This window comes from Hirundo rustica, chromosome 6 (genome assembly GCF_015227805.2).
Source record: "Hirundo rustica isolate bHirRus1 chromosome 6, bHirRus1.pri.v3, whole genome shotgun sequence".
NCBI lineage: Eukaryota > Metazoa > Chordata > Aves > Passeriformes > Hirundinidae > Hirundo > Hirundo rustica.
Window position 1 is genome coordinate 5347822 of NC_053455.1, and position 24796 is coordinate 5372617.

A 24796-nucleotide genomic window follows, 5' to 3' on the forward strand; every position below is an offset into this window, starting at 1 on the left:
CACCAAAAAGAATCTGGTACCATCTTCTTGGTCCACCTTTGAGATCTTTGTATGCATTTATGAGATCCCTTCTTAGTCTTCTCCTCCCTGGATTAAACAGCTCCTTCCTCCTGCCCCATAAGAGGGATGCTCCAGACTCCTGATCATCTTTGTGGCCTCTGTGGACCCTCTCCAGTAGCTCCTTGTCCTGCACCCCAATATAAATACCCCCAAGTACCAGTACAGGATGAGGCCAACAGCTTGGAAAAAAGCTTTGCAAGAAAGGCTCTGGGGGTCCTGGTGGACAAGCTGACCATGAGCCAGCAAGGTGACCACTCAGCAGAGAGGGCCAGCAGCCTCCAGGGCTGCATTTGTTACAGTACCTCCAGCAGGTCAAGGGAAGCGATCCTTCTCTCTTCAGCACTAGTGGGCGTCACATCTGCAGTGCAGGGTCCAGCCCTGGGCTTTCCAGTACAAAAGAGGTGTGGACATACTGGGATGAGTCCAACAAAGGGCCATGATGATGATGATGATGATGATGAAGGGACTGGGGAATGTTTCATATAAGGAGAGACTGAAGGAGCTGGGACAGTTCAGTCTGGAGAAGGTCAGAGGATTATATCAATGTACATAAACCCAGGATGTAAAGGAATAAGAAGATAGAGGCCAGCTCTTCTCTGTGGTACCTAGTGAGAAAACAAGAAGTAATGCAATGGACATGCTGTGCAATAGAGGAAACTCCATTTAAATATGAGATGTTTATACAGGGAAGGAAATCAAATACTGAAAAAGTTTCCCCAGAGTTGTCTTGGAGTCTCCATTCTCAGAGATACTGAAAATCTGGAGGACACAGCCCTGAGAAACCTGCTGTAAGTTGACTCTGCTCTGAGCAGGGCTTGACTACACAACCTCCAAAAGTCCCTTCCAACCTCAACACTTCTGTGATTCTGTGACTGCCGAGACAGCTTTTATTCCAAGTTACTGATGTGTTTGGAAACAGGAAGAGCCACAAGCTGTATCAACAAACTTTTGTGACTGGAAAAGCTGAATTAATTGCTAAAATCACACCAGTCAGCTGGAGAGGACGCGAGTTTCTGTTCAATGGGCTGCCAACGTAAACATTATTGTTGCAGAATGTGAGCTCTAGCTGAGGGCTGGGTGCCAGATTTCTCGATGTGCCTCGAGAACATCCACTTCGTTAGCCACAGTAGTAGCACCCTGATAAGAGCTGCATGTGATAGCAGTGGGAGAGGCTGGCTGAAACAGGGATTGAGCCTGTGCCACAGGATCTGCTGCACCAAAAGGGGTATGGATGCCTTAGCCTAGCCAGAAAATCACCCCGTGGCAAACAAGTGCCAGATACAGGAAAGAACTACAGAGATGGCTCCTGAGCAGCCAACAGAGAGGTCTGGCAGACCTGGCCTTCTCATACCCTGGAAAATTGTCAGCAGCCCCCAGACCCCCCTGTTCATTTTTAGTCTGCCATCCAGCCCCTGGAGGAGAAGCGTTTAATGAACATTCATTTCGGCAGAAATACCGTGCTATTCCATGGCTGTAGGTGGAGTGGGAGTAATGGGCAGGCACCAGAGCAGGAAAAGGTAAGATAAAAGCAAGACAAAACACTGCTGAAGGGGTGGGCTGGCAGCTGAGCCTCTTGGTGGAACCATCCAAGCCTCTTCATAGACGGAAAACAGGAATGGAGAAAGAATAGTCCTTCTCTTCTATTTGTGGATTAAATGATGAGCTGTTTGATCGTGATAAGGGAGACTTCGTTGCCAGCTTTGCCTGTTTGGCAGAGGGCTCTTTTAAGCTCCAATCCCTGGAATACATTTATGCTTTCTTTTTTTTACCAGGCCTAACGATTCCAGAAAAAGCAACGTAAACATAATTCCTAAAGACACAAACTGAGAAGCAACACTCCTCACATCTCAAAATCACTCAGCCTAGTTTTTAAGTCCATCATGTAAGTTAGCGAAGAAGGTCTACCTAATTATTTCATCTGCAAAGACAGATGAAAATACTATTTTAAAGTAGATCAAGTGTATTCCACAGCCCATTTTTAGATTTAATTTAGATCTAGTGTGGTCTGTTACATCAATCATCATATGGTTGTAGGTTTCATAGATTGAATTGCAATGCTTGTCTGCCCCCTTCTATATAGATGACATGAAATAAAACAAACTGGAGCTAGATGCCATGGAATTACTTATTTTGAAAAATGATTGAACATTTTTAATCATGTTTGCCATGATTAATTAAGTAGACCTGCTCAGGAACAAAATTAATCTTTAGGCTGGCTATATTTTTCACTTTGTAATATACTATGTCTGTATATGTTAGACTATAATTTATTCCCAACAACACTGGTGTTTTTGTAGCACACTCAATAAACATTCAACAAAGGACATCCTCTGCATTTTGTTACTGCTCAAGCAATTTTCACTTCAAACCCTATTATTCTTTAGTCTTTGCTTTCTAGTCTAGTTCTGCACATCAGATGTCTATAATTGCCATCCTCCAAATTGCATACACAGCCTGTTTATTTCTCACATCCAAAACAGGAGCACAAGAATAAAGGCTGACTAAGACAAGTATAATTGCTGTTCACTAGAACAGTCGTCCAAGATCAAAATATAGAAAAGTTTGTAAGCATATATTTAATTTAAGACATGCTTGTATTTCCATTGCCTTTGAAAGAATATGTTTTATGTTAAGGCTTCTACAGAAATTCTCACACTTGAATTATACACAAACTAAAAACCTTCACTGGACCAAGATCTGAGCACCTCACAAACTGAGCAGATCTATTGCACTAAATGCAACCTTCTTTGTCTTTGAGAAACTAAATTCCTTTATTGACTTTACACTGCAATAGATTCACACTTCAATTTAAGACCTAAAGTGGAGAATAGAAATATGACATACACATTAAGTGAAATTTCAGATATGAGAGTTTCTAATCTGCAAAAAAGCTTCACTGGAAGTGGTTCGTTCTTAGCAAATTACCTGTGACAAGTCAGAATTTCCCTGATCAGCCTCTCAAATACTCAGTGTCTGTTCAGAAGAGTATCTTAAAACTCATCATGCCCAGTCCTTGACGAGAAACAAGAATTCAATTCAAACTGAAAAGAGGCAGTGCTGGGAGAGGTTCTGACATTCAGAAAGGGTAGCAGGATAAAAGAGAGAAAAAATGACAGACTCAGTCTGCACCATTACTAAAATTAGATCACTTCTTTTGTTCTCCTGAACCTTCTGCTCTATTTGCCAGGAATCATATTAGCAACAGAAACTGTGAGAATCTGTCCAACCTTATTAGAGAAGCTGGACACAATAAAATTATGAAAATCTCTTCTAAATGTACTTGCACATAAAAAGAAAAAAGGGAGAGTTTTAGAATTTTGCGAGATTAGATCAAAACCCATGTCAGAAAAACTGGACATCAAGCTAACAAAGATTAATTAACACTATTTCAGTGTGTTGTGCATCAGCACAAGTCAGGACTTTACCATTTCTGTCTTTTTATATATTGTTTTACTACTTAGGACAGACCTGGACAGGCTCAGAGGTATGCCCATGGCTCTTCACAATAGCAACCAGTTTACCCAAAATGCTGCTCTACTGTCTAAGATACAGTTCAATGTTGCCACCCAAAAGCGGTATGAAGGTCCAGCTTTGCTCCTGGGGAGGATTTGGATGGTTGGCTGGGAATCCTTCTCCATGTGGAACCTGATAGTCTCTAATGCTGTAGGGACAAGGGATGATTCTGGTGTATACCAAGGAATCATGGCTGAAATCCTCAGTATTGTGGGAATTTCACAGGAGAGTTTTCACACTGAGACCTTCCCACCCTGGGCTGCTGTTTTGAAGACACAACTAGAAACAGCAGTTAAGGAGTAATTAATACTTTAAGTTGGGCACACAAGGGAAATGTGATTGAGTGATGGGATCAGGCTCCTTCTCTAGTCTGATTTCACTAGAATAGCTGATAGTGGCTCTTCCACAGCCCTGTCCATAGCTTCATGGTTAGGACACCTTTTAGGAGTGGCACAATGAGCTATGGTCCTTGGCCTCCTACCTCTTGGGGTGGGCCACTAGCTCCTCTCAACAAGGCAGCTCCTGACACCAGACCACTGCTTTTTATCCTCCCTTAAGCAGGTACCAGCCCCGCCAGGGACATCCGAGTTCTGAGTGGATCAAGGCACTTTTTGCACTATCACAAACCAGCAGCTCAGATCTTCTTCTGGAGAGATGTTTCCTAATGGCCGATGCAGCAGCTCTACACTTAATGAACATCCAACTCCCTCCAGAGACACCTTCATTCCCAATATCACACAAAGCCCAAATGTTGCACTGAGATCTCTGAGTTTCCTTGGTCAAGAATATTTTTTTAAGTCTTTGAGAAGTTGGATGCTGGAGAGTGGTGACTTGAGCCAAGCTTTAACAAGCAGCAAGTGTGTACCTGACCATTTCTAACTGGGTGAAGTGGTCAAGGACACAGGACACGCTACCTCGTTGGTGATTCAAACATTCCTACTCCACTGGAAGCTACGAAGTGTCCCGGAGCTGTAAGAGCTTGTGTGCTGCTGGAGCTGAGAGTCTCCCACATGATCAGTCTCTGTTTATATCCACAACATCCATGGGGCCATGGACTGGGGTATAAATGACAACTGTGAAGTCTGCATGGCCACAGGACTGTTGCACCCTGTCAGACTAAAGATGCAGGGTATCCCATAGTCAATCCTGGGTTGTCACTTACGATTCTAGTAGTGCAAAAATTTGTGATTTGTAATTCTCTCTGTGTCCCTTTCTCCTCAGATCAGTGACAGATTCTCAAAATATAGCAATTGAAAGAGACTTCCAAGAGAAGTGAGTCTTTCCCAAAACATAAAATATTTAACTCGATTGCTTCCATAATCAAGATGTTTTCAGCATGAAATACAAAGAGGAGTAAAAAAAGGAAAACCTTACTGTGTTAAACAACAAAAAGAATTCAGCTCAAAGCTCCTGATTTTAAGAATATCTTACACAAATTACCCAGAAATCTGCAAACTCCATTTTTTATCCTTCGTCCAAAGAATTCAGTTCTTATAAAATCCAAATCACATTATACACAAAGTTAAACTGATGAGAAATACTCTCATATTTTAATATTGTAAAAATCAGCTAGGTAGGAATACTGAAATGACTTGAAGCATATGTTTAGCTGCCAAGCAGGAAGGGCACCTGAAAGGGAGCCGATACTTCAGTTGCTAAAACTTACTACATGGATGTTACCCTGGAACTCTTAATGGTTGCTCAGGAATGTCAACAAAAGCCTTTCCCTTTGGGAAATCATGGGTATCTTCCACATGTATGAATGGAGTACCTTTTCCTAAAGTTTATTTTAAAGGGATAAAGTCACCCAGAAAGAAGGGAGCTCCTCCATGTGTATTTCCACGAGCCTATGGCCACATTGTTGAAAGGCATTACTTACAAGGGAGCCACAGGAAAGTAGTCATGGATAACACACATCCAGCACAGAGATTTCCAGAAACCTACACACAGACACAGGATGGGTCCCCTGTAGGATGCAGGACAAGTAGATTGAGTAAAACAAGGAGTCAGATTTCACTCCGATGTCCTCCCTTTGGAAATGCCAGCCTGGATTGCGATAAAACAAAAATTAACTTTGGGCATCAGGAAAAAGACAATTCCATAATCTAATTTGAAAGTAAATGTTTTTGGTTTTTTTTTCTCTAGCAGTAAATCTCTTAAAAAAAAAAATAAATCCTACAAGCTCTTTTTTTCTTATAATCAATAATTGCAAGAGAGTTACTGTTTTCCTTACCCTTATAGCTGCACACAAAGATGCATTTCCAAACAGAAAACACTTTTTCGGTTTATTTTTAATGATAAGAAAGGTCAGTAAGAAAAATATTTGTAACTGCATTACTCCAAACAAAGTCAACATTAAAAATATGGAAATGTTCAAATTGTTATTCAGGGAGTGAGGACTAACAGACTTTTCACAAACTGAAAATCAGCAAGCCAAAAACCAACTCTGAAATCTGGAAATAGTTTATGTGTATCATAATTTTAAGAGGATCAGGAGTTCTGTTACATTCAGTGAGACAGTTCATGTTTCCAGCTATATATTGTGTGATAATCAGAAAAAGACAGCTGCAGGTCATCAGAATTTACCAGGAACAGTTTACTCTGTTAGCAGGTTTTATCTTATTTTATATGAACAAGAAAATTTTTAGAACTCTTAGGAGAAATAAATTACCATGCTCCCTTCACCCGTAGCTTGGAGTTTGAACCAACTGAAATTGATTTATTCTTCTGAGCAAGAGTGAAAATATAGGATATGATTCCTCAGAGTTTTGAAGGAGTTTTGGAACACAAGTGGCAGAGCTCACAAAGAAATAAATCCAGTATCTGCTTCCCTCACTCTGCTGTTGCTATTTAGGATTTAAATATTCCAGAAGGGAATTGTCATCTTTACAAAGTTGCAACAGAATTGGGAAAATGGGAGAGGATGAAACTTGACAACTTGCTACCAACCTTTAGGGAATTGTGAAGAGACGCTATTTACTTTGGAATACCTATGAGATATAAATAATTTTAACAGGATTGCAACAGATACATCTGAAAGAGAGAGTGAAAAAAATATTAGATCAAAGATAGTGAAAAAACCATATTTTTTAAAATTTATTACCAAGAGTCTGGAATCATCTGTGCTACAGCTAAAAGAAATTCAGTAAAGACGAATGGTTATTTTCCTCTGGTGGTGTTTCCCAGGTTTTACACTGGATTCCCCAATCCAACTGCCTTTTTATTATCTCTGAAGAATAAAGATTAACAGACGTACAAAAAGGTTATGGTGTTTCTGATAAGAACTGCTTACAGTCAATCCTTTGTCTAAAATTCCAAGCTCATGCTTGTGTGTTAAATTAGGCATTCAGATTAAAATGGATATAACTGTTTCTAACTATTTACATAGTGATTGTTCCAAAAGGTATTAAGGTAGACACCTGTGCCCTGGTGTTAATACACTGAATTATACATTTTAGTACCATTAGATATAAATTACATTATGCATGCTAGCTCTGTTAAATATCCTCAATGTTTAACGGGTGCAATTCGAAGTGGTAAATAACACTGCAGTATTTGGATTTCTATTTCAGTTTCCCACTGAATGCTCAATTTGACTTAACCTAGAAAAAAAACAGCATTTGGCTCTACCTGAGGCTAAAACCAGCGTTCCCGTCTTGCATTAGTTAATACATTAATACATTAACATTAGTTAATACATTAATATTCAAGATTAAGGAACTTTTGGGGGTATTCTGTTACAATGTCAGAACGCTGGGGACCTTCTCGCTCTCTACAACTCCCTGACAGGAGGTGAAGCCCGGTGGGGATCGGGAGCTGCTTCCAGGGAACAAGGGACAGGATGAGAGGACACAGTCTGAAGATGTGCCAGGGGAGGAAAATTTGACATTAGAGGAATTTCTTCCAGGAAGGATGATTAGACATCGGAATGGGCTGGCCGGGGAAGCGGCGGAGTCACGGCCGCTGGAGCTGTTCACTCAGTGCCGCGGCCGGGTTGGCACGGCGTGTTCGGTCACGGGCTGGACTCCGTGATGCCGGCGATCTTTTCCACCCGGATTGCTTTGGGGATGCTCCGGGCTGCTGCCCGCCGTGAGGGGGCGGGAGCACCGGGGCCCCTCAGCGCTCCGGGACCGACCCCGCCGAGGAGGCGGCGGCAGCAGCCCCGGGACCGGCCGGAGCCATTTCCCGCAGGCTGCGCGTCCGCACCGCCTGCCTCAGGCGGGCAAAATGGCGGCGGCGGCTGAGGGGCGGGAAAAAGGGGCGGGCAGAGAGCGGCAGCGCTCCGCCATCCTCCTCCTCCTTCTCCCGCCGCCGGCTCGGCCCCCTGCCCTGCCGGCTCCTGCCCCGCTCCGAGCCCGGGCCGCAGGTAGGTGCCGTCCCCGCCGAGGCTCCCTGCCGCGGGTTTGCCCCCCGGCCCTTCCCCTCTGGAGACCGCAGAGGTGTTTTTTTGTACTCGCTCGGTGTTGGGTGTTTTTATTTAGTGTCTGCAGAAGAGTTGAGGAGAGGTGGGTGGGTGGGTGGGTGGGTGGGAAGCATGGTGGCCAAGGTGGGAGCCCCTCTGGTCAGGGCAGAGGTGCCTCGGGAGGAGGCGGCCACCCACTCTTCCCAAGGGTGATCCCGGGATGCTCATCCATCCCAAAACTGGACGGGGTGTGTTGTCCTAAAATGCCGAGTCCCCGCTCTCGCTGGGGAATGGAATCAGCACTGCTGAGCAGAGGCTCCCAGCCTGTTCACCCGGCTCCTCGCTGGAAGCTGGCCTGGAGCACAGTGGGGTCTTTAGCCATGGATGTTCGTCCAGGAAGCTTTAACCAGGTGTGCGGGCACACAGGTGGGCACGGGGCGCTTCTGGATTTGGTGGGACAGGGGATGCCACAGCTTCCCCTTCGCCTCCCACCTGTTCCTCCAGCTTGGCTAGCAAGTGGTTTGTAACCCTTACTTATCCTCTCATGAAAACACCTGTAAAGACCACCGAGGTAAGGATTTTTAAGCCCTGTGTGTTTCAGCTGCTTAAGTGGCAGACAGCTGTACACATCCTCTGTAATCTGCTAAAAATAAAAGCAAACCAAGCTCAGCTGATCCAACATCAGCCCACGTGAAGGATGGTGTTAATTTAGACGAAAATTCGTGCCCTTCTGTGAATTCCTGCCTGAATTTATGGAAAGGTTTGCTTTGTTTCCCTTTGTAATACGGGCATGATGAGGTTATTGCAGGGAGAACTAGTGAAGTGACTTTAGGGTGTTAAAGCCCTTCTTCCATCCTTGCTGTGATAGTATCCAAGTGGCACGGATCCCCTCCCTGATGATGACAGACTGTTGTGCTAGGGGTTGTTTGGGTATCCAGGCAAGCTGTCCAAGTGGGGCCAGGCCTGTATGTCAGGAATGTGTATTGAAGCCAGGTCCTGTAAACACTCACAAATGTGTGGAGCCTTGTTGCTAGGGCTTTGCACAGGAATAACACATGGACGAGTCCCTCTTTGAAGTCCTGATGTGCTACCTGACTAGTTGGAAGCCAGGAGAACAGCAGAGGGAAGAGTTTCCATAGTTAGCGAGCTTCAGCAAATAAATTCACCTCTTTTTATGGCTCGTTTTGGAGCAGAGCCGAGTGCAGCTATATTGTTTACGTGCGTAGATTCTTGTGTCTCACACAAAGATGCTTATTGTTTACACAGAAACTGTAAGAGGAAAGTTTTGTTAACATTTGGTTAGCAATATAAACTGACAAACACAAATGCAGACTGGAACTTGAAACAAAAATAGCCCCTCTCAGAGCAGAAAAACACAGCTGCCCAAAAACTGTTTTTCAAGGAAAACTTTGCACCTATTGGTTCTGTTTTCTTTTTAAACTCAGCTTCTGTCATTTCCATGCCTATAAATCTTCTTCTGCATGTAACTATCCCAGCAACTTGAGCTCCACACCCATGGACCCTCTAAACAGTGCTTATTTTTCTAAAGAAGACTGACTGAATTGTGATATTTTATAATTACATTTGAAATTTGGTTTTAGTTGGGTGTGTCGCTGTTACATTTTCAAATTCCTGAGCTGACTGGGATGAATTCCCCTCTCCATTGTCAACATGTGTCTTTTCCATTAGTTCCAGTAGGACTGACTGCTGCCTTCCCCTTACTTTTAAGAAGTATTTAGTGGCTTGAAATGGTATGACCAAAAAACCTGTGTTTGCAATATTTAATTTTTTTAAAAAAACAAACAACCCACAGCCTACATAAAGAGTAGTTACAGAGCCCATGGGGTCCTGCTTTCCATGGTGGAGTGTATTGTCTCAGTGGATGCAGAATGCAAATTCTCAGTGATGATAATGCATAAAATCTCATTTACACTGTTTCCAACTTCATTCCCAAATGATCATCTACCAACAGTCAAGTGACTGTTACCTGTTTAAATAAATGGGGTGAATTGTTCTCAGAAGGGCTCAGAAATGTTTGGTGTTGTAGAAAAAAGGGATCGCAGTAGTTTGAGGACTCTGGGGCAGCCAAATATTTAATTTTTAATGGCTCACCAGTGATGGCAGTGAATATTCATCAGATTGTACAGGTCCAGTGGGAGAAAGTCAGTCAGAATTTCAGTCCTTGCACATCTCCTAATGTACACCATCCCTTTTTTTAGAATTATTAATAATATTGGCACTGCTTTTTTTGTGCTGTTTTTTCACCCTGTTTCTTAGCTCGAGTATTTCTGCCTGTCACTCATAGACTATTGCTTTCATGATCAGTAGCATAGAATTATATTTGAATATCATAGTTAACACCTTACAATCATTATTTCTACATTGCCTGATCCTCTCTAAAAGAGTATTCAAACCTGTTTCTGTTTGATGGGTCATTGTAAATATCTACAGGGGTCTTTTTCTTGCCTTTCTTTCAGCTTCTTTCCGTTGGCTCAAAGAAGAATATATGCTGATTCTGCTACAACTCAAAAGTATCGTGTTTATTTTTTATTTTTTTATATGTTTTAGGAAGCAGAAAGTGAGCTGTTTATTTTACAGTTCTATGTTACAGTGAGATCCTGTTGTGCAGTTGGGCTGTGGAGGGAGGACGGGATCAATGCTGATGTGGAAAACAATTTGTAATGCTTCTGCTTACATTCTTGTAACATATTTATGTGGAAAAAGCTTTAATCCATAAAGCTTTGATTTTTTACAGGGACCTCTGTGTGCCTATGTCCTTGCACTTGTGTGGCTGTTCATTGAAATCACAGACTATGCAGAGATCCTTAACAGGATTTGGAATTGGAGGTCTGTGGCAAGGTGTGATTTGAATCAGATTGGGAGGGAAGAATGTCAGTTTTAGGAAGGTATTCTGATGGGGCAGTGGGTTGGTTTTATCATCTCCCAAGAACAGGTTATATATTTTCATTTGCAACCTTCAGATGAAAGAATGCATTCACATTTTAAAATAGATGTTTGCTTAGTAGTTGAATTCTGGGAAATTCTAACAGCAACATGTCAGAATTCCACTGTAACTTGGTAAATAAAAAGAAGACACAGGAATTCCCTGGGTTCAGAGTTCCAGAATCAGTAATGTGTCCACGTCTTCCTTTCTGCTCTCACACAGGAAAGATGATCCCCAGCCAGCATTCCTGAGCCATGAGGATGGGGCCAGATGTACCCCTGCTCAATGACTACAAACAGGAGTTCTTCTTGAAGCGCTTCCCTCAGACTGTGCTGGGAGGTCCCCGGTTCAAATTAGGCTACTGTGCCCCTCCTTACATCTATGTGAACCAGATTATCCTTTTCCTGACACCATGGCTTTGGGGAGGAGTGGGAACACTCCTGTACCAGCTGGGAGTGATGAAGGACTTCTGCACCGCAGCGCTGTCAGGAGGACTCATGTTTGTTACTGCACTTGCCCTTCAGATGACAAACCTCTATGCAAAGCAGAAAACAGTGACAGTAGAAAGAATGCAAATTCAGAATACCCTGACAGATGAGGATGAATTTGAATTTTCCAGCTGTGTAGGTTCAGAGACAGTAAAATTTATTATTCCTGGCAAGAAGTACATAATCAACACTGTATTCCATTCCCTTCTGGCAGGGGTATTGTGTGGGCTGGGAACTTGGTATTTGCTGCCAAACAGAATAACCTTGTTATATAGCAACATTGGAGGAACTGTTGTGATCTTTGTGTTTGGATGGGTGACCATATGTATAGGAGAGTATTCTTTAATCATAAACACAGCCACGGAAACAGCCACTTTCCAAGCACTGGATACTTATGAAATCACTGCTCTGATGAGACCTTTCTACATTTTTGTCTTTATTGCGGTGGATCTTGCACACAGGTAAACGTAATAATGCATTTAGCCACTTAAAGGGATGGTTATCCTGTGTATTTTTGATGGGAAAGGTTAAATTATTCTTCCCAGGAAAATTTTTTTGAGATTCTGATCAACTGCAGTGACTACAAAGAAGAAAGATCGATGCATGTATGATAAAAATTGAGGTTCTTTACTGTGTATAAAAGGTGCTTAAATTTTTATAGCATTCCATGTGAACTAGGAAGGGCAGTTTGTAACTAAGAGATAGGTAAAACTATCTTCTACCATGTCATTTTTCATGTTTTTGTATTGGAGCATTTGCATCTGTATCGTTTTAAAGGCTGTGTTTTGAAAACACATGTTCCTGACCTGGAATCATAAATCTAAACACTACAATAGACAGGATTACTGGATTTATGTCCAGATTTCATCCTGGGATACTTTCTAATTTAAGCTCTGTAAAGTGATAGCAAAGGCTTTTATACAACAGGCAAAAAAAACTAAACCAAAAACAAAGCGACTCGCCACCCCCCTCAAAAAAAAAAAAAAAAAAAAAAAAAAAAAAAAAAAAAGGAAAAAACAACCCTCTGAATTGGGTTTTAATGAATGGGTAAGCAAATGGGAACATTGCTGTGGCTTTGTTATAGGAATTTTGAACTTGGATTTTTAAATGCTTTTGCAATACGAAAGAGCTGTGTCAGTCTGCAAATTAGGAGAGTCACATTTCTGTTTTTCAGATCAGTGCTTTAGCTGAAGTATTTGTAATATCAGCTCCTAAAACAAGATGCTTTTAAATTTACTCTCTGCATTCTTTCTCCCTATCAGGTGATATTTATAGTTCTTTGTCACATGCACACATTTTATGGTTGGGGTACTTCAGATACATTAAAAACAACAGTGTTTGAATTTGCTAGTTTTGCACTGTGAGATATCTTTGTTAATGATTTATCCTAATTGCCACTTCAGGTGAGGTATGAGAATTATACATGTGGTCTTGGACTCCAAATTCTTATATTCCATTTCCTGAGGAGATTAAGACACTAAGAAATACCTGATAAAATTCCTCTGAGGTTTGATTACTTATTAAAAAGTATAGAGAAGGCAAATATCTTGGCAGTCTGCTACCTTTAACTGGTGAAGTACGTGTGGGCTAGAATTTATGCAGATTTCTAATACTGATCTTGGTGTTTTTGCAGGAAGATTTTGACACTTTTATGTAGAAATAAACTCTTTAGGAATATACAGCATTATCTGCAAGTGTACAGGCTACATGCCAGTTCTTCCAGTGTTAAAGCTTAGATCTTAGGTCTTGAAATTGCATAAAATTTTGCTTTTGTGTTTCTGGAAAAATACTTTATAATTTTTTGTTAAACAGTTGAGGCCTTGGAGCCGGTGAACCTTTCTTTTTTGCACAAGTATTTTTTAAGTGTATTATCACAACAGTAACAAAAATAATCAGGATAATTGCTTCACTCTATTCATCTGAAGGCTTCAAATATTTTAAATGAAAATTTAGTCTGTGTTCTGATGTTCTAATTAATGTGTTACTGTCCCAAGCATAAATATATGTCCTTATTTTTCCTTTGAAAAAATACTCATTAGGTTTTATAGCTTGAATGTGTAATGTTTTTACTTTGGGATTTGCTGTAGTAATTAAATAGCAGTTAAGTCTTCCCACGTGGAAGTTATTTTTCCCTTCACAGAAGTCAAATCCATTTCTTCTTTTATCCAGGTTTGCTGTCAACGCACCCATTCTAGAGCAGACAAACCAGATTTTGCACATCCTGTTTCTTTTTCTGCCATTCTTGTGGGCAATGGGAATTCTGCCCCCGCTTGATGCGCTTTTTCTCTGGGGAATGGAACAACTGTTGGAGTTTGGACTGGGAGGTTCACCTATGTCAAGTAACACAAAGTAAATGCTTATACAATTGTAAAATAGATCAGTGTTGTTCATAACCTTTTTCTTTTCAAGCAAATCTTCTTTATTTTCTCCTTCACAGGTTGTTAGTAATGTTTCTCATTTCTGCTGGAACAGCAATAGCATCGTATTTCATTCCCAGCCCCCTCGGTGTGATCCTCTTCATGACTGGCTTTGGGTTCATACTGAGTCTTAACCTAAGCGAAATTTGGTTTGCCTTCAAACACACCCTGATCAGCCATTTAGGCTCCAGCAAATCTAAAAATACACACAGAGGTCTTAGAATGCAATTTGGGTGGAGGGAATTCATTTTCTATGTGACTGTGTTGACATTTGCTCTCACAGAAGCGAGCCTGCTGCATCAATATGCAGGCTCCTCGTCATTTTCCCAAGCCAGTCCCCAGGCCGTAGCAAGTTACATTCTGATCCTATTGCTTGGAATTCTGTGGATTCTTAGAGAGATTCAGAGAGTGTACTTGTTTGGAGTCCTCCGAAACCCCTTTTACCCAAAGGATGTCAGGACTGTGGATGTGTTCATGGAGAAGCAAAGAAGGCTAATGAAAGTTGGTGTTGTCAGGAGGATTTTACTAACACTAGGTAGGAATACACCACTGTCTGTTGTTTGTTAGATGATGCTTGCAGGGAGATTGAAACTCTAGAAATGCTGTATGTGCAAGATTCTGTAAATGAACCAAGGGAAACCAAGTGGCTGGAAGTACTTGTTGATGTCTTGTTAAGTTGTGCATTGAGGTCAAGGTTACTGGTCCAGCATATTTGAAGGTGATTGAAACTGAAAGTGATTTTATTTATTTCTTTTATAGGGGTGAACCTAAAAAATTGAGCCTTTTAAAAGCCCAGCTGTGAAAGCAGGGCCTTTTAAAGGATTTTAGTTACAACTGCAGTACCCACTTTTGAAAAGATGTACTTGGAAACAAAATGAATTGAAAGTCTTCAAGCTGACTAAATATTTGGTTCTTAGAGCTTGCTAGTAGAGGGAAGAGCCTCCTTTCTGGTAGGTTAGAGACAAATGCACCTACTTTGAGGGAACCAAAAATTGATTTAAATTATTTCATTTCATAAAGAATCATTAGTTTGGGAAAGTAGATTGATGATCGCTATTCCATGTTTGGTTTTACTTACTTGAGTTTTCTTTTGGGGAAACAAATAAAGGACAAAAGAACTAATAGCAAGTAAGAACTAAGCATTGATGTAAATGTTTGTTGTCCTGGGCCATTAGTGGAAATAAATTGTTTGATATCGTGGGAGTGTAATACAAAGAGGAGTTTGTGGTGATGATATGGGAAAGGTTTCTCTTTTATGCTGGGATTTCCATCCTGCAATAAGACTGCTTACCTCTGTTGACTTTTGTTATGTTTTTGGAAGGAGGTCAGTGATTCTTTTATTTCAATTGCAGTGTCTCCGTTTGCTATGATAGCGTTCCTGTCACTTGACCATTCACTACAAAACCCGCATTCCGTGTCTGTTTCCATTGGCTTCACAAGGATATTTAGGATGGTAATTTGAATTTTAAATATGTTAGCCTTAGAAATGCTCTTCTGCATGATTTGAGAACCAAGGTGACCTGGAAGAAATATTCCAGGACATGAAAGCAGAGATAAATAGATATATATTTTAATGTATTTTTAACATGTCTCTATTTTAGGTCTGGCAGAATACAGAAAATGCCTTATTAGACATGGTGGTTGTGTCAGCAGCACAAATGTTGGTGCTTAATCCAGACCTCTGGTGGAACAGGAGCCTTGATACAGGAATCAAACTCTTGCTGGTAATTCTCATAACGTGAGATAAAGCAGATAGTTGTTACCTGAAGTCTCTGTTTCCTTGCCCTCTCCCAGAACCTGGCAGATAGAAGCTAAAAACTGTACTAACATATATTCTAACACCAATGATAATCATTGTCTTCAAATTTCTGTAGCTGTGCTGTGTGTGCTACAGGCTACAAACCGTGCGCTTCCCTCCTGTCCGCCGCAGGTCGGTCTCCTGCGGGATCGGCTGTTGCAGTTCCTCTCCAAGCTGCACTTTGCCATCTCCATCCTCCTGACGTCGTGGACCGAGAAGAAGCAGCGCCGCAGGTCCAGCGCCGCCCTGATCGCGCTCAACGTCGCCTTCTTCCCCGTGCTGCTGGCCCTGGTGGCCGTCTCGGCGCTGCTTTCCTCGCCCCTGCTGCCGCTCTTCACCCTGCCCGTGTTCCTGGTGGGCTTCCCCCGGCCGCTGCGCAGCTGGCCGGGCCCCGTGGGCGGCAGCGCCTGCGTGTGCTCCGACACCGTGTACTACCGGCAGCTGGTGCCCAGCCTGGCCACGGCGCTGCAGGCTGCCCTGGCGGCCGGCGGCCTGGGTACGTACAGGAGCTTCTTCCTCTCTCACAGGAGCACTGTGACCAGCGGGGGCAGGGAGGTCATTTTCACCTGTACTCGGCACTGGTGGGGCTGCACCTCGAGTGCCGTGTCCAGCTCTGTCCCCTCAGTTTAGGTTGGACACTGGGTGCTGTGTCCAGCTCTGTCCCCTCAGTTTAGGAAGGACATTGAGTGCTGTGTCCAGCTCTGGCCCCTCAGTTTAGGATGGACACTGAGTGCTGTGTCCAGCTCTGGCCCCTCAGTTTAGGATGGACACTGGGTGCTGTGTCCAGCTCTGTCCCCTCAGTTTAGGATGGACATTGGGTGCTGTGTCCAGCTCTGTCCCCTCAGTTTAGGATGGACACTGGGTGCTGTGTCCAGCTCTGGCACCTCAGTTTAGGATGGACACTGGGTGCTGTGTCCAGCTCTGTCCCTCAGTTTAGGGTGGACGTTGAGATGCTTGAGCGCGTCCAGAGGAGGCAGTGAGGGGCTTGGAACACAAACCCTATGAGGAACAGCTGGGGATCTGGGGTTGTTTATCCTGGAGAAAAGGAGACTCACAGGTGACCTTAGCACTCTCCACCACTCCCTGAGAGGTGGCTGTGGTCAGGTGGGGTTGGTCTCTATCCAGGCAGCAGCTGACAGAATGAGAGGACACAGCCTTCAGCTGTGCCAAGGGAAATATAGAATGGATATTAGGAAAAAGTATTTCATGGAAAGAGTGCTAAAGTCCTGGAGTGGTCTCCCTGGGGTGGTGGTGGAGTCACCATCCCTGGGTGTGTTTATACAAAGACTGGATGTAGCAGTAGGTGCCATGGTTTAGTTGAGGTGTTAGAGCTGGGTTGGACTTGATGATCTTGAAGTCTCTTCCAATCTAGTCATTGTGTGAATTCTGTGAAATATTGCAGCTAAAAACTTTAGGAAACATGGTTTTGCTGGAGAACAGGAGAATCTGGGGTTGAAAACCACATTTCACACTGTGGATTAAATCTAATATTCAGAGATTGCTCAGGAAAAGGTGTTACTTTTATCCATCTTGTACAGACAAGGATAGGACAAAGGGGAACAGCTACAAGTTGCACCAGGAGAGATTCAGGATGTTGGGAAATACTGGATATTGAGAAATATTTCTTTGTGGAACAGAGGGTTAAGCATTGGAACAGGCTCCCCAGGGAAGTGGTGGAGTAATCGTCCCTGGGAGCATTCAAGGAACAAGTAGATGTAGCAGTTTGTGATACAGTTTCATGGACATGGTGGCATTTAAAGGCTGGGCCTGATGATCTAGGACATCTTTGCCAGCTAATGATTCTACAATGCCTCCTTGTTACAATCCTGTAAAAACACAACTCTGGTTTGTTACCTTTAAGGAGATACTAAATGGTGATGAAACAATAGCAATGCTAATCTTTCTATACTGAACAAAAAGGGTGGAATGCATTGATCCCACCTAACTGGAGGCAGGAAATTGGGTTCTTCAGCCAGACAGCATAGAGAAGGATGTGTGTCAGACTGCTCTCTGTAGGTCTGTCTGTCTCTGCATCAATCCCATTACTCAGCATCCAGAAGGTGACTTTGCTAATTTGGCTGTGTTAATTGGTTGTGGTGCATATTGACTGGATGTTTGTGAAATACACGGTGTAGCCTAAGTAGCAGTAAACAGCTGAGAACAAGCCCATTGATGGGATTTAATGTCACATCTTGTGCAGGCAGTTGGGGTAGGATTGTAGCAGCACTTGTGGGTTTACAGCCTGTGAAAGGCATCATGATGGGGTTTTGACTGAATTGCAGAGACAGAGGTGAAGAAATGCCCAGTCTTTATCCCAGCTGGAGACAGAGTAACTGTTCTAAAATTGCAAGGTCGTTTTCTTGAGAAACAGCCTTTGTGTAACCTAAATAATCAAAAGATTGTAGCCCTTAGACAAGAGGCAAATATTTACATAAGCCTCTTGGAAAATGGCTTATGGCTGGAAAAAGCAGCCTAATGTTTGAAGGCAGTGGAAGTTAACCTTAATCTTGCTTTTCTGAAGAATATATCCAGCTGCTTTACTAGGAAACATGCTGCACTCTTGGAGAGAGGTTAGAGAGAAGTACTAAATAAAACTAGGAAGTCTTTTTTCCCTGAAGAAGTTCCTACTTCAGTTTGTCTGCTGCATTAGACCATCCGTATTTTATATGTACAATAGATATAGTTATTATATCATTATGATATCTATACGTCATATATATGTTATCTCTTATATCTCTCTATATTATATATATACACATATTTTAATAGGGTTTTTTTCCCCATTCCCATCATGACTGTGATGGCATGTATGCCTCAAAATAAATAATTTAAAAGACGAGTCATGAGGGGTAAAAAGTCTCTACTTTAATGGGAAAATCTGTGAATGAATGTCTTGAAGCAAGAAAAACTGTGGTGTTCTCAGATGAGTTCAAAAGGAAGCAGTACCACTTTGTGTGTCACTAATTTAAAGCCACAGTTTTTTCTGTGTAAAGGAGTTTTAGTAGCTTTCTAGCAAGAAAGAAATTAAAATCTTTGCAAAATGTTAGCAAGAAAATGCACTTCATTAGCTCAGTGGGATAGAAAAGGTTATTTAAATTTTAACTACAGCTTAATGGTTGGTTTCACTGATTTCATCTTACAGCATTTTAAAACTAAAATTCTCTGAAGTGAGTGGTCACCAGACATGAAAGACAGCAGAAGCAGGTCATAAACTGGCAGCAAATGTCGTGCTTAAGAATAGAACCATTGTGTTAGGAGGATTGACATTAAATACAGTATAACCACCAGTTCTTAGGAAATTTGGCATTGCTCTTTTTGTGACGTAGATAAAAAAAGAAAAAAAGTTTGGGTGGGTTTTTTGGGGTTTTTTTTTGAGTACTAATTTGCTGTTGTTCAGGACCCGATTTTCAAATTCCAGTTCAGTTACATTTTTATTTCTCTGATAACAAATAAACTTCCTACGCCACAGCAAATTGGGCCATTAGGAAACTCCTGTGCTATATCATAATTCTTTAATATATCCTCAGTAAGAAGGATTTTAGATCTCCAGAGAACAGTGGGAATTGTGTGGTTGGAAATGCAGCCAAAAATGATCTTTAATCATGAAAGTCATCTCTGCAAAGGGAATTGAGGGTAGAGTTTTTGTTCACACCTAGTCTGGATTAAATAATGTCGTCCTGCAGTTGTGTGAGGCTTCCCAACTTCCCACAGCTTTTTCAAAGCTGCAGTTTCAGCCAGTTTCTTCAAGATTCTAAGGTGCTAGTTAGCCAGTGTTAACTGATTGTGATGTTAATGCAGAAATTGTTTATGTTTTCTGTTGAATCCTTTCATTGGTGTGCAGAAAAGGTAATATTTAGTTTTGTCTGGCTTTTTTTCTTGGCTAGGTCTCTCTCTGCCCGGGTCGCATTATTTGTGCCGCTTTCAGGACAGGCTGATGTGGATATTGGTGCTGGAAAAAGGCTTCACATACTGTGGTGTTAACATCAAGGTAATTGCATGCTGAGCACTGAGATGTTGATGTCTGGAAATCGTGCAAATGTTTTGCTGTGTAACATTTCAGCAGTGTAACTGATTCACATTTCATTTTCTAAGATGAGTGTTACACTAATTAGTCTTGCAATTTACATGAGTAGCGGGTGTGAAATTTTTTATCATTTAGCTTGTGACACAATAGGTTTAAGCTGGTTAATATGTGCATCAGGCAAAGATTTATTTAAGTCATTGATCTGTGCCTAATATTGGAGTGAGTGCTTTGTTATTGTCTCTGGATCGATTTGTAGATTCAGTTCTGGAAATACTGACAATCATCTTGTTCAGAATAATTCTGTTACAAGCAAACAGCTTGCTAGCATTCAAAGTTCTGTCCTGGTGAAGACTAACAGGAAGCTGTTTTCATGTGTGCTTTAGGGGCTAGAACTGCAGGAAACATCCTGCCATGCTGCTGAAGCTCACAGAGTGGATGAAATTTTTGAAATGGCTTTTGAACATCAGGAGCACACAAGGATTCTGTCTCCCAATCCCCACTTTGGACACATCCTGACTCCCTGTACTGTTATTCCTGTGCGGCTATATTCTGATGCCAGGAATGTGTTATCTGGAATAATTGATTCCCATGAGAATTTAAAGCACCTGAAAGATGATTTTGTTAAAGTGCTTGTATGGATGCTTGTCCAGTATTGTTACAAAAAATCAAAGACGTGGGAAAGCCCAGGCAGAGCCAACAAGAGCAAACAAGGATCATTTCCACAGAATCAGCACAGTGGTGCAGTGAAAGGATCCAGAGCTCTGAGGGAAGAAGACAGCTTTAGTGTTGATACAGTGGAGGACTGGACTGATGATAGTGACATTTTTGATTTTGAACCCAGTAGCAGAACAAGAGACAGAAAAGAGCTTGGGCAGTTGGAACTGACACCAAAAGTGCACCTGTCTATTCCAGGGTCTGTAGAAACACAGGGCCAAGATTTCCTACGAGAAATGTCACCAGAAGAAAAGTTAAACAGGGCTGTGGTGCTTGGGCTGCCTGCTGTGGACAGAGGGAAACAGGCAGAAGTTTTACCTCGTGTAGAATTTAGTTGCTCTTACTCGGAGCTGCTGAGCATCCCTGAAGAATGGAGGACAGCACCAGTGCCTTCTTCCAAAGTCAGTGAAATGAGGCAGAAGTTTCCAGAGGATTGGTACCACTTTGTTTTGAGCCAACTGGACTTTTTCCATCTGAAAGAGAAGCCTTCCAGTTTACTCACAGACCTTATGCAAGATAAAGCTTTGAAAGACCTGTACGTCCACGGGGTGCTGTCGTGTTGCTTTGGTCTGTTTGGCCTGGATAACGCTGTGCCTGCCCCTCGCCACGTGTTCAGGGCCTACACTGGTGGCATTCCCTGGTCTGCAGGCCTGGACTGGCTAACAGGCAAACCAGAGCTCTTCCAGCTGGCATTAAAAGCATTCAGGTAAAAGAAAACCTTTCCTGAGATCAGAAAAATTATATAGAGAAGTGTTGCATTAGTAATGTTTTGTTAAACCCATATAGTTGAAATTTATTGGTAGGTTTTTCCTACAGAAATATTGCCCGTGACTGCAGGCAGTGAAGCCTATGGTATGGTGTTTCCTTCTTTCTTCTCCTCCACAGCAGCTGCCTCCAATCTGCTGTGTTAAGGGAAAAACAACCTATTTTCATTGTTCCCAGATCTCAACAGTTGTGCTGGATCTGGATATTTGGCACTATGTATTGCCAGGCAGTGGGGAATTGTTGGAGGTGAATGAGAGACGTTTAAGCTGATGTGTTTTACATGTGGGTGAGCTTTTAGCTCACCCAGGCTGACTGGCAGTGACTCAGCTGACGAGCAGTGACTGACAGAGTTGGTGGAGCCTCTCCACCTTCTGTGGCCTGAAGAGCCTTTCTCCCTCCTGTCTTGGCCACACAGCTGACTGTGTCATGTTCTGCACCCTACAGATACACCTTTAAACTTATGCTGGACAAAGCCAGCCTAGGCCCAGTAGAGAACTTCAAGGAGCTGGTGAATTACCTGGAGGAGTACGAAAACGATTGGTACATTGGGCTGGTGTCAGACCTGGAGTGGCAGCAAGCAGTTCTGCAGGAAAAGCCATACCTGTTCTCACTGGGGCATGACCCAAGCATGGTAAGGAGAAAAAATTACTAGGTCAAAGTTTGAGTTTATTTTTCACGGTTCTTTTTTTCTCCCTTGTAACTGTGTTCTAAAACACAAAGGCTCTGCAAGGTTGGTTTGTACTAAAGAGGAGCTGGCACCACTGTTGTTGAAAATCCCACTGCTCTGTTCTTCAGATGCAGCGATATTTCCTGATTATATCCCAGTGAGGGAATTGAACTGAAGGGACTGGTTTATACTTTATAAAAGCATTTAAACTGTTCACAGAGCGTGGTCCCAAAGCCTCACTCGGCACTTTGTAACCAAAATGCTCCTGCCTCTTCTCAGACAATGCACTGGACACCTTGATCTGTTTGTTCCTGTAGGGAATCTACACGGGGCGAGTCCTCACTCTGCAGGAGCTGTTAGTCCAGGTGGGAAAGCTCAACGCTGAGGCCGTGCGAGGCCAATGGGCCAACCTGTCCTGGGAGCTGCTCTATGCCACCAACGATGACGAGGAGCGCTACAGCATCCAGGCGCACCCGGCCCTGCTGCGCAACCTGACCGTGCAGGCGGCCGACCCGCCCCTGGGCTACCCCGTGTACTCCTCGCAGCTCCTGCAGCTGCCCCTCCTCTAGGCTGCCCTTTTTTCCGTTTGGCCTGTTACTGGTTTGTCTTTTTCCTCCGCGTGGTGGGAATCAAATTCGTGCGCTAAGATGGGGTGGCGCTGCCAGGCCGGCGTACGCCCTCGGCACGGGGATGGTGCTGGCCAGAACCTTCAGCAGGCAGGAAGCTGGGGACTGCTTTCCTGCTGCTGGAACACGAGACACCATTGCCTGTGCGGCCGATGAGCCACGTACTGAAATTCTCTTCTCCAGTTTAGAGAAGAGCAACATAATTCTGATCATTACCATAATTCTGATCACTAACATCATTCTGATCGTTAACTGTTTGTGGTGCATTCTGATTTATTTTTTTTCCTTGGACAGGTGACTTGCACTGCCAGTCAGGTTACAGCTTCTTGTAGTATTGTCAACCCCAGAGTTGTACAACCAAAGTGTACATAGGACTATTTATATGATTTTTCTTTTTTTTTATTCTGGCCATATTATATTGGGCTGAGTTCAGTTCTAGCACTTGTTATATGACTTTTCACTGATCTTCCTTATGTGTAGTGAGTTATCAGCCATGCTTTAGCTGAAGTAAACTCTTAAGGGACAAATTTTACCAAACTACTTGTTTTGGTAAAAAGAATTTATATAGACCAGCATGTGCTCCGACACTTTGATAGCCTGAGTGAGTTTACTGATGAAAGAAGTAAATATATATAATTAGGGGAAAGAGGAAATTTTAAGAACGAATGGTATGACTTCATCTCCTTCTTCCAGTATCCATATAAATTATATATATATATCTTGTTAACTTCCAACCTCTGCCCACCTCTCTAACCAGACTTCCACATATGGAGTGAGAGTTTGATGATGGTGGGGTGGTGAAAATCCAGCTGTCTGTGCCAGAAGTAATTTATTTTTTTGAACCTCACTACAGGCTGGAACAGACTCAGGCAGCTGGTTTGTAACATTAAAGGTCACCTTGAAAACAGGTCCAGGTCCAGTTTCCTGTGGCTCATTTATCCTGTTCACTGCCACCAGTCTTAGCACACAACAGCGTTTTCTCAGCAGGGCAGTGGTTACACTGTAGGCAAATGCTGAGCAGGGAGTAGGTAATTGTAATTCCTAGTCCTGCAGAAATAATTCAAATCAGACCTGCTCCATAACTGAAGCAGTGCTGGTTTGGAACACCCAGTCTTGTCTGATTCCAAGCACATTCATTACTTTTTACTCTTCACCTTTAAGACCTTTTGTCTCAGATGAAATTTGCCACAGAACCTTGTACTTGGCTGCTGGCTGTTCCTTTTGATAGCGGCCAGAAATGATTTTTAAAAACTATGCACGTGGTGTAGTGGATCAACAAAGCAGGTTGGTGCTGTTCTGGGCCCTGAGCTGCATCTGCAAATACAGAGCCATGGAAGTGGAAGGGGCTTGCAGAGAGCACCTATTTCAGCTCCCTCTCAGAAGAACTACCCTGGCAAATGTTTACTCTGATTTAAAACTTCCATTGCAGGAGTGTCATGAACTCCTCAAGCAGTTCCCTCCAGTTCTTTGCTGCTTTTGCAGCAGCTGGAAAGTTGGAGTTATTTCCTAAATCTAATTAACCCTCCCTTGCCTCATTGTAAATCTCTTACTTGTTGTCTTCCATATGGTCACAGAAAATTTAATTATCTTTTTTTGCAGCAGCAGTACTTACTCGAAGATGGCTGTAATTTCTGCCCTCATCCTTTGTCTTTTGTAAACTGAATAAACCAGTTGAGAAAAAACTGGAGAGAGCCGTGATCCTTTTCCCTTCCTTTCTCTCTGTGTTCTCTCCATCTGGTCCCCGGCCTTGAGGAGAGCCGCTGATAACTGGGTCCAGTGTTCCAGCAGAGATCCTGATTGGCACCAGATGGAGCAGCACAATTAGCGACGGGCAGAGTTCCTGCTGGAGCACAGGAATGTGGAGCTGGGCTGTGCTGCCCTGCCACATCCTGGCCCCTGCTGTCACAGGCAGCTCACAGAGCCCCTTGGCACAGCCCAGGGCGTTCACAGCCCTGGAGTCACTGACAGTCCCTCACCTAAAACCTGTCTGCATTCTGGGTTTGGCAGGAACAGGAGTTAAAACTCCATGTTCTGTCCCACAGATCGGTGCAGCCAAGCGTCCCTGTTCAGCTGTTGGTTTCTTTGTGTGCTCCTGAACCATGGCTTGTTCCAAACCAAACATTTCTTTGATTTATCTGGAATTCAGGAATTGTCTGTGTTCCCAGGCTCCTGTTGGGATTACTGAAGGCAGCTTTGTGATGTTCTCAGCAATGGGACTGAGCTTGGGACAGGCCACCCCATTGTTACCCCACGTGACCCCTGGGCTGCTCTGTTTTCTAACCAGGTGTGTACAGAGCTTTATTTAATTCTTCCCAACACCTCCTTGCTTTAGATTGTGATGTTGATCACACACAGAGAAGTGTAAGGGCAGCAGAGCT

General features: G+C 42.9%; 1 protein-coding gene across 8 annotated transcripts; it reads left to right on the plus strand.

Moving 5' to 3' along the window:
- Window positions 1–7811: 7811 nt before the first annotated feature.
- On the plus strand, window positions 7812–24100 carry PCNX4 (pecanex 4). 8 transcript variants are annotated; one of them, XM_040068646.2, is made up of 13 exons: window positions 7862–7939; window positions 10453–10506; window positions 10731–10834; window positions 11142–11868; window positions 13577–13756; window positions 13845–14359; window positions 15177–15277; window positions 15426–15548; window positions 15755–16118; window positions 19507–19610; window positions 20030–21066; window positions 21570–21756; window positions 22110–24100. In XM_040068646.2, exons 4-13 carry the CDS (start codon window positions 11174–11176, stop codon window positions 22359–22361), a joined length of 3558 nt encoding a protein of 1185 aa, XP_039924580.1. In that variant the 5' UTR covers window positions 7862–7939; window positions 10453–10506; window positions 10731–10834; window positions 11142–11173; the 3' UTR covers window positions 22362–24100. The 8 variants fall into 8 exon arrangements, with proteins under 8 accessions (XP_039924585.1, XP_039924584.1, XP_039924582.1 ...); XM_040068645.2 differs by having other exon boundaries at window positions 10731–10822; XM_040068650.2 differs by lacking the exon at window positions 10453–10506 and having other exon boundaries at window positions 7854–7939.
- The last annotated feature ends 696 nt before the right edge of the window (window positions 24101–24796 follow it).